The sequence below is a fragment of the Oryctolagus cuniculus genome, chromosome 9 (genome assembly GCF_964237555.1).
Source record: "Oryctolagus cuniculus chromosome 9, mOryCun1.1, whole genome shotgun sequence".
NCBI classification, from domain to species: domain Eukaryota; kingdom Metazoa; phylum Chordata; class Mammalia; order Lagomorpha; family Leporidae; genus Oryctolagus; species Oryctolagus cuniculus.
In genome coordinates, this window is record NC_091440.1 from 119,165,183 (window position 1) to 119,175,600 (window position 10,418).

Sequence of the window (10,418 nt, forward strand, 5' to 3'; positions counted from 1 at the left end):
TAGACACACACAGAGAGAGAAAGAGAGAAAAAGAGAGACAGAAACTTCCATCCACTGGTGCACTTCCCAAATGCCCACAACAGCCATCAGTGGGCCAGACCGCAGTCAGGAGCCTGGAATCCCATCCACGTCTCCCACTTGGGGGCAGGACTATCACTTGCTACCTCTCAGTATTTTAGCAGGAAGCTGGATAGGAAGTGGAGGCAAGACTGAGACTCCGGCACTCTGATATGGGGTCTGGATGTCCCAAGCAGTGTCTTCACCACTGCACCAACCATCCAGCCCTTGACAGTCTTAAGACTTACAAAAACCGGCCAGCGCCATGGCTCACTAGGCTAATCCTCCGCCTATGGCGTGGTACTCCAGGTTCTAGTCCTGATTGGGGTGCCAGCTCTGTCCCAGTTGCTCCTCTTCCAGTCCATTTTTCTGCTGTGGTCTGGGCAGGTAGTGGAGGATGGCCCAAGTGCTTGGGCCCTGCACCTGCATGGGAGACCAAGAGGAAGCACCTGGCTCCTGGCTTCGGGTCAGTGCAGCGCACTGGCCATAGCAGCCATTTGTAGGGTGAATCAACGGAAGGAAGACCTTTCTCTCTGTCTCTGTCTCTAACTCTGCCTGTCAAAAAAAAAAAAAAGACTTACAAAAATGATAAATGAAAAGAGGGAAAGCAGAACCCAACAACTAGGAGGATGGAATAGACACTGATACAGGGAGGGAAGGGGCTTGAAAAACCAGAAGTATATAAAGATATATTTTCCTCAAAAGTTAACATTTCATTTCAAAACCACAAATGATGAACTAAGCTCATTATTATTTAGGAATTTTGTAGGATGGATTGATGACATCTATATTGTAACTAAATACACCCCTTAGAAAGCCGTCCATTGAATGAACAACTTAAAGAGTAAAACACTCTGCTTGAAAAAGTGAGACTGTGTTCTTACATGTATGTAGGCTTTCTCTAGCTTGTAAAAGGTATGGCCTAGTATTTAGCAATTTCCATCTCATAGTTAGGCATGGGAAGAGAGTGGCATGAAAGGGCAGAATTAGCAATTGCTTTACAAATGTCTGCCTACTCCCTGTGAGGCATTGTGCTGGGATTTGTGTAGACTACAAAGAAAGGATGATCCATCATCCCCCATTTCCCTGGAGTTGGCAATCACTTGAGTCAGTAAACCACACAAAGAAGGACAGTCATGTGCCACATACCAATGCTTTGGTCAATGACAGATCACACACCCAACAGCGGCCTCTCAGGATTATATAGCCTCATGGCATCCAGCCTCTCTGTTTGTGTAAGCTCTATGATTTTTTTTTTTTTTTTGACATGCAGAGTGGACAGTGAGAGAGAGACAGAGAGAAAGGTCTTCCTTTGCCGTTGGTTCACCCTCCAATGGCCGCCACGGCTGGCGCATCACACTGATCCGAAGGCAGGAGCCAAGTGCTTCTCCTGGTCTCCCATGGGGTGCAGGGCCCAAGCACCTGGGCCATCCTCCACTGCACTCCCGGGCCACAGCAGAGAGCTGGCCTGGAAGAGGGGCAACCAGGACAGAATCCAGCACCCCGACTGGGACTAGAACCCGGTGTGCCGGTGCCGCAAGGCGGAGGATTAGCCTGTTGAGCCACGGCGCCGGCCGCTCTATGATCTTACTACAATCAGACAAAAGTGACTCATGGCATGACACATTTTCTGGACTGCATCCCACTGTTAAAGGTAAGTACAAGAACAGACAGTGTTGGCAAAGTACCAAAATAGATGGAGAAAACAGACAATACATACTACAGCAGCTCGGAAGGGAGATCAGTTTTTTTAGGCTAAGTTAAAAACTTTTTGGAAGCAAATGCCTTTTTTGCTAGATTTTGAATATCAGTAAAGCCATTGCTGCATAAAGAGCTACAGTGAGAACAGGCCCAAGATCAGGAAACCATAAAATATATTGTTGGAAGTCATGAACACAGCTGGCCAGGGCAGAGGCTTAAGATACTGTGGCTAAAAGGCAAATGACACTGGCAGAAATTTTCAGCCTGAGAGGCTAAGGATCCCAGAGAGGATGAAGGAGTCAAAGAATAGTTGAGTTTGGAAGAGGGTCAGCATGGCATTGAGAAAGGGCTTCAAAGTCTTCAGCGAATAGGAACCATGGTTATCCACAGAAAGAGGAGGTTAAAGGGGACACTGAAGGCAGGAAGAGACTGCTGGTGGTGGGACAGCTACTACGGGTGATGGAAAATAATGACAATGAGAGGCAAGCAGAGGTGTTGCCAAGAACTGGTAAAGGTCAGCTGAGGTCGGAGATGATACATCTGTGGGTATGCCAACCCTCACCATTGGGTCATTTTCTCCACACCACTCAGCAGCCCAGTCATAGAACACACAAGGCTGATCTGCTGAAGGCTGGAGGATAGGGAGAAAAAGAAGGGACTCAAGATACTGGAGTTTTCAAGAAGGTTAAAACCAACAGTGACCATGAAGGCAGATGCCTGAGAAAGCCAGGCGATCAGGGTTGTGTCATCAGTGACCCACTCTCATAATGGAATAAGATCTCGGGGGAGGAGCAATTTCCAGTAGTGACCAACTGTGAAGCGGGGGCAGCTGTGCAAATGGAGCAATGGTGCATTAGTGGATTTCCAGCTCAGATACTAAACAGGAGGTGCACAAGTAGAACTCAAGTAATTGGGCTCCTGCCACCCAGTTGGGAGGCCTGCATTGAGCCCCAGCCCAGCCCAGCCTCAGGCATTGAAGGCCTTTAGGGAGTGAACCAATGGATATTCTTTTTTTAAAAAATAAAAATCTTAAAATCGGGTGGCAATTATATCCCAGGAGAAAGGTAGAAGAGAGCAGAGAATGTGGTTGTTGCAGACGTTTTCTAAAGGAGCCAGCAATATAATTATGTGTTTTATGTACCATGATTATTTCACAGTAAAATATATGTTTTAAAAAGATAACTATGTCATTAACAGCTTTGGAATTATCGCCACAAATAAAGCATTAGTTGGAATTGAAGGTCACCCTGGAAATGTGGAGGCCATTCCAAGGCACAGCAAGCTAGAGGCCACTTAGAAGCAGGTGTTGATTTTGTTTTGTGTTTAAGGGTCAATGCTAGAGAAAAAATGATAGTCTTTTTTAACTTTCAAGTAAACATAAATTTAAAAAGGCACATACAGAAAACATTTTTAGATTCCTACTATATCATAAAGTATGAATGTTAAGGAACTACGCTTTTTTTATAGTTACTACTATATAATCTGGGCATATTTAGGAAGTAACATCATAGAGGATGCTTTCTGGCCTCTTGTTTAAATTGTCACAGCCTGGTAGTTCACACCAGTTCACACATTATAATTGCCTAGGGAACTATTAGAATATTTAAGAGCCACGCATGTGTGCGTACACACACACACACACACACACGTGTACAGAGAGGTGTTCACTCCCCAAATGCCTGCCATGGCAGATGGATGGACCTGGGGCCAAAGCCAGGAGCCAGAAATTCAGTGCAAGTTTCCCAGATGAGTGGCAGGAATCCAATCACTTCAGCCATCATCTCTGTCTCCCAGGCTCTGCATGGCAGCAAACTGGACCCAGAAACAGGCAGGGAATTGAACCTAGGCACTCCAGTGTGTGACATGGATATCTTCGTTACTAAGCTAAATGCCCTCTCCTAGACCTATTCAAAAATGGTTCCTAGGTTTCATATTTGAAAAGCTAATGTACAGCCAAAGTTAAGGATCACAAGAGTGCCATTCAATTCACATATGCTATATCATTTTATCCTCCAAACGGTCATACTAAAATGACACATCTACCAACCATGATGCAGGACGGGAAATAAATTTGTCCAAAGTTCATATACCCAGTTACCAGCAGTAGTAGGGTTAGCACTAACTTATTCCATCCAATAAAAAGTCTGCTCAATTGTGACATGGCTAGTGTGGGACAGGCATTGTGTCAGGTACCAAGGAGAGAATTAAAAGTAGCTCTTGGCTCTGCTATACATATACCACCAAGTCTTCTTTTCCCTCTGATTGGGCCATGGCATGCAGGGGAGTTAAGGAGCCTGGAGTAGACACTGTAGCTCATTTTTCTACAATGGCTAGTTTCTTAATGGTGGCATTCATGTCCAGAGGCCTTGGCTTCTGCAAGTATCAAGACCATGTACATCAAGTTTGAAATGAGATCAAAGGCAGTTATTTGGAAGCTCAGTGAATGCATTGGTCTAAGCTTTTCTAGGTTCAAAATAACTAATATCTATTTCCTTAAAAATTGGATTTATAGCATTGGTGTTCTCTATAAATCCATTTACCTAATAGATCAACCTAAGTGGACTTGGGGAAATCCTTAGTTGGATCTCAGCTTCTAACAAAGAATCAGAGGAAAAATTCATAGTGCTGGAGCAAAAACTGTGGTGGGGAGATGAGGAAGAACCGAGAATGATAAACCCATCAGAATGTTTTTTAAATGTTGTAAGAATTAAGCACCACTGTAAAGTGACATTGAAGACACAATTTAGGCTTCTTCGGCAGAACTTCAGGATAAACTAATGCCATCCCTATTTCGACCCATCTAAGAATCCAGAAGAAAGTAACCTTTATCGCAATATCTTCTGTCTCCATGGGACGCAGACGTCGTGTGGACTGCTCGTAGCTGTCCAGGTGATATCTTCCAGGCTGCTTCCTGTTTATAGTTTTCGGTTGCTGCATTCCAAGAAAAGAAAGCAAGTTGAAGCTTTATGAGACAAATTGATTTTAGAGAACATCAACACACATTGCTAATTCTCTGCTTGAATTCCAAGAACAAACTGTAAAGTTAAAGTAGATGTAGTATTTGAATCGTCTCAATGGTTTCTCCAAAGAAAAAGTACACAATGAAACAAATATTGTTACAGTTTTAAAGCTAATTCACACATCTCTTAAGAAAAATGAAAATAGGAAGACATGCCACTTCCAAATGATGGAAATTAAAGTACTAATTCCAAAACTAGACTTTGTATATGCTTTTTCCAGTGATATAAGGGAATATATCCAAGTAGTAAAAGAAAAAAAAAAACAACCGTTGGCATCTGGTTAAGATGCCACTGAGTATGCTCACATCATATATGAAGTGCCTGGTTTGATTCTGGGCTCCTCCACTTTTGAAAATCATGAACTATTTTTAAAAAATCTATGTCCTGTCAAAAGATGACCAGGTTAACTCACTTGTTAAGTGAGAGGATATATAAACATTCCAGCAGTCATTATTGATCATCTTCTGAGTTATGAGCATTTTTGAACATGATACATTCATCGAAATCATATTAAGCTACACATCACTCAAGAATCTACTGTAGGTTAACAAGCACATCAACATCTATGATTTTCTCCCCAATGATGTACATCATTAAGTATTACAGAATGATTGATTCTATCTTGTGTCCTAATTCTATTCTTTGTCAACAGACTAACTCATCCATCATAAACAGGATGCCAACTGTTCACATATTTGAAGTGAAGTTAGACTATAACTAGAAATTTGTCATTCTCTAACTTTGAGTCTAATTCCACATAGAATGGAGGGATACATTTTGAAGGTGAATACAGAAACTTTAGCTCTGCAGGCTGGCGTTGTGGTGCAGTGCGTTAAGATGCTGCTTGCGACATAAGCATCTCACATTGAAGCACGAGTTTGAATCCCAGCTACTACTCCGTTTCCTGAGAATGCTCCTAGGAGGCAGCAAAGCGTGGCCCAAGTGCTTGGGCCTCTGCCACTCATTTGGGAGAACAGGATGAAGCTGCTGGCTCCTAGCTTCAGCCTGGCATGGTCCTGGCCATTGTGGCCATCAAGGGAGTAAACCAGAAAATGGAAGATATCTCTTGGTGTCTCTGTCTCTCTCTCTCTCCCTCCCTACCCTCTCTGCCTCTGTCGCTCTGCCTTTCAAATAAATTTTTAAAAAGAAAAGAAAATTTAGCTCTCTACACCTCTAATTTGTAAAAAATATAATCAGAATTTGTTTAGGAACCTAGTGAATAACTATTTCAACATAATTATCTGTCTGTCCTAAATACATTAGAGAAATTTTGAAGGCTAAATACTGATGCATTTTAAAACTGCTAAACACCCTAGAAAAGCAAAAGGGATTCTAGAATTATAAAACTTTTGGGAGGGGGTCTGGAATTGGAGGTTTAGCTTTTTTAAAAATTCACAAGAGATCTACTATGGAAATTAGGAATGTCCTTGAATCATTAATAATTTAATCCAAATAGGAAATTGCTTTTCTAATTTCTAACAATTGGGGTATCAAAAGGAAATAAAAACTATTGAATAGTACATTCCTAAGCTCCACACACCTAAATGCACAGATTTTTAAAAGTCAATCAGAAAACAGGAAAAAAAGTATTAGCAGTGGTTCTATCACATAGAAAATGCAAAACACATTCTACCTTAAAAAACAGACAGTATGTGTTCTTTGTACTTCTCACAGCACTCAGACATCCTTAGAAGTACCCTACATGAGATGCTGTGGAAAGCTACGGTTCTTGGGGATAGGTATATCTTCCACAGAACAGGTCTACACCTACACATAAAAAATTCACTATAGTCTAGAGTCTAATTCTATAGCAGTTTTACCCAGAGGTCCAAAAGGAATGACCTCATGCTCTTCACTGAATAGAGGAGAGGGTGGGAAGAAGAGATGTGTTGACAGAGGTTTGAGCTAGAGCTCCACAGATGTAATTTGAAGAGACGTTGGCTCTAGAATGTCACTAATTCTCCATGGAGATGCTACAGCCAAACCACTTAACTCTAAGCTTTTACAAAATACATAGCATCTCAAGAAGCAGTTTCCATGAGTGTTATTTTCAAACACACAGCATTTTTCACTCCATCTAAAAAAGTTTGTCGTTTGTGGTTTGGCCCATCAGCAGTGATGAATGACCCTAAAAGACATCACAAGTCCAGTCTGGTTTCAATAACCCTGAAGATATTGGATGCATTTGAAGGGGATCCATTTTTCCTTCCAAAAACCTTTTCTCAGTTCAATTTTTCTGCTATCCCTTATTTCGTATGAAATATTTTTCAGATTTCTCTAACTCCATGAACTTGACCTCCTGCATCTCCTTTCTTGAGGTCACTCTGGTCATCCACACATCTCTGAAAGATGATTTCATGTGTTCTTTGGTAGTCCAGAATCTGCTAACTGTGACAAGGCTGGTTCTAATAAAATATTTGATTTTCTGGCTGTCTAAAAATATAGACAGTCTTTAATACATTCTTGCCTTTAGGTCCCTACCCACACAATAGCAAGCCACCATGGTAAGACACTGTTACTCCAGTGTGTAGAAGTTTGGGTGGTACTTCTTTCTCAGACACAACCACACCTGCTTAATAAAACAACTTAACTGAGAGTAAAAAAACATAACTCCAGAAAATCAAAAGAAAACAGTAGTTTAAATATAGCCAAGTGTTTGGTTTAACTATTTTTAGTAGTTTAAAACATGATGTGATGAAAAATTTGATATAGACTGACTTCCTGGTAAGGCTTTCCAAGTTCCAATCAATTTCAGTTAGAAGATTGTATGTGCATTTTTGTTGGATCACATATCATTCTCTAATAGTAACATGAACAACTAATATTAACTTATTACATGACTCATTTTGGAATGTGCATCTTTCTACATTACTGCTAGAAAGATGCACGCTAATTTTAAAGAATTTCCTTGGACTTTTTCAGATATGGATTCCAGGACAGTCACAGTTCCACTGATGTAAATAATAATCTAATGGCTAATGACTCTTAAATTTACATTTCCATTGCCATTGTCTCTTCTTTGATGTCACTAAGTATCTCAAATTTATCATGTGCTAAATATACCTCGATTTACCCTAACTACCAATCTACTCACTTCTCAGCCTCCCTATTTCAGTTCACAGCTAACCCATCCACCCAAGAGTTACGCCAACAACCAACCCACAACTCTTCCTTGAATTCTTTTTCCCTCATCTCCTTCATACAAACTATTCCAAGTTTTTATTAGCGTAACTTCAAAATGTACACTGAATCTGATCAGGTGTTCACAAGGTCTATTGCACCCATAACAAACACTAATTCTAACCATCATGATTTCCCATCTACATGATCATAATGACCTCTTTACTGATTGACCTGGTACACTCTTTGTCCCCATTAACTTTTCTCTCCACAGTAGCCAAAACAATTTAAAAAAAATAAACAAAATTACATTAATTCATACTTTAAAGTCTTCCAATGGTTTGCTGCTGCAGGTCAAGAAAATCCAAACTTTTCCCATGTGTCCTACAAGACCCTCGTCACTGTTAGTACCCCACCTCATAGTCCCCTTCCTTGCCAGGTTCCAGTCATGATGCCCCTCTGTCCCTCAAATACATCAAAGGACTTCCCACCTCGGGGTCGTCACAGCTCTAGTTCCCCTGCCTCAAGTGTGCTTCTCTCAGGTCTTTGCACGATGTGTACCATCTCTTCATTCGTGGCTCAGCTCAAAGGCTGCTCTTCAGAGGGAACCTCTGGGCAATGGCCGCCCTGCTTTAAGCTTCGCATGCATTCTCCAGTACCCTCTTGTGTCTTCTTCATGCAGTGAAATTATCTTTATTTTTTAAAAGTTTATTTGTTATACAAGTTTCAGGTATTTCATATAGATTCAGGAACACAGTGAAATTTCCTACTCCACCTTCCCTGCCGCCCATTCTCCAACCCTTCTTCCTCCTCCCTCTCATATTCCCAAAATATATTTTCAGTTTATTTAATACTCATAAGTTTAACCCTATACTAAGTAAAAAGTTCACAACACAGCAGGAAGAAAAAAATGTAACTGTTCCTCAAAAGAAGAGACAAGGGCTGTAAACAATCATCAAATCTTAAAATGTCTATTTGCAACAAATTGGATGCAACTGGAAACCATTATACTTAGTGAAATAAACCAGTCTCAAAAGGACAAATATCACTTGTCTTCCCTGATCTGGAGTAACTAACAGAGTACCTAAAATGTACTGTAATACATTTTTTTTAACTTTTTTTGCACCTGACTCCTATCTTAAGAAAACAAACTCCATGAGAGGAAGGATCTCATGTGCCTTGTTCATAGCCACATCCCAGGGATTTGGTACAAAGTATAGAGTAGCCAATATGTCAGGAAACACCAGGAAATACAAAATAAATGGTCTATCATATACCACATAACACATGATAAAATAATACTGACCATGTTTCCAGACTTCATGTAGATAAAGAGTAAATGTTTGTGTCATGGATGAATGGAATGGTCTACAACTTTCAGATTCAGGTGTTAATTCTAGCTCTGCTCATTTCTAATCTCATGGCTTTATTCAAGCCACAGAGGCGGCAAACTCAATATGTGCAATCACAACAAAATAAGGACGGATAATAATAAGGACAGGTGGATCAAAAACATAATACAGAGCCGGTGGTGTGGCGTAGCAGGTAAAGCTGCCGCCTGCAGTGCCAGCATCCCATTTGGGCTCCAGTTCGAGTCTCGGCTGCTCCACTGCTGATCCAGCTCTCTGCTATGGCCTGGGAAAGCAGTAGAAAGTGGCCAAGTCCTTGGATCCTTGCACCCACGTGGCAGACCTGGAAGAAGCTCCTGTCTCGTAACTTAGAATCAGTGCAGCCCCAGCCGTTGTGGCCAACTGGGGAGTGAACCAGCGGATGGAAGACCTCTCTCTCTCTGTGTAATTTTGACTTTCAAATAAATAAGTAAATCCTTTTTTTAAATTTATTTGACAGGTAGAGTTATAGACAGTGAAAGAGAGACAGAGGGAAAGGTCTTCCTTCCGTTGGTTCACTCCCCTAATAGCTGCTACAGCTGGCACAGTGCTGATCTGAAGCCAGGAGCCAGGTGCTTCCTCCCAGTCTCCCATGCGGGTGCAGGTGCCCAAGCACTTGGGCCATCCTCCACTGCCTTCCTGGGCCACAGCAGAGAGCTGGACTGGAAGAGGAGCAACCGGGACTAGAACCCGGCGCCCATATGGGATGCCGGTGCCACAGGCGGAGGATTAACCAAGTGAGCCACGGCACCGGCCCAATAAATAAATCTTTTTTTTTTTAAAAAAAGACATAATACATCAGCTGGTACATTTTAAAACCAAAAAGTGTAATGTAACTGAACTATGGTGAAGGAGCAGTAAACTTGCTTTGTATTATTTTTACATAAAGCCTGAAGAAACAACTTAATTTCTTTTTCCACTGAACATGCATTATCCGTTTTGGGGGATAATTCTTTCATAATGTATCAGAATCAGCCTTACACATGTGTTTATGGATTTTAGACTTGTGAAGTTTGCTGTAGATGCAGCAAGCAACTTTTCTCCATGTGGGTTCAAAAATAAAGCTTACGGTTTCTTCTGATTCCAACCCTATTAAACATGCATTCTGTTCAGACTGTCCTCTATTCACGGC

The 10,418-nt window shown here is 41.4% G+C and overlaps 1 protein-coding gene across 8 annotated transcripts in view; it reads right to left on the reverse strand.

The window, feature by feature from the left end:
• The window catches only part of ABCC9 (ATP binding cassette subfamily C member 9), a 151,220-nt gene that overhangs the window by 80,359 nt on the left and 60,443 nt on the right, over nt 1-10,418 (reverse strand). For all 8 annotated transcript variants that reach the window (XM_070048295.1, XM_070048296.1, XM_017343242.3 and 5 more), the window contains 1 exon segment: nt 4,582-4,689. In XM_070048295.1, coding sequence (XP_069904396.1) covers nt 4,582-4,689 — 108 coding nt within the window.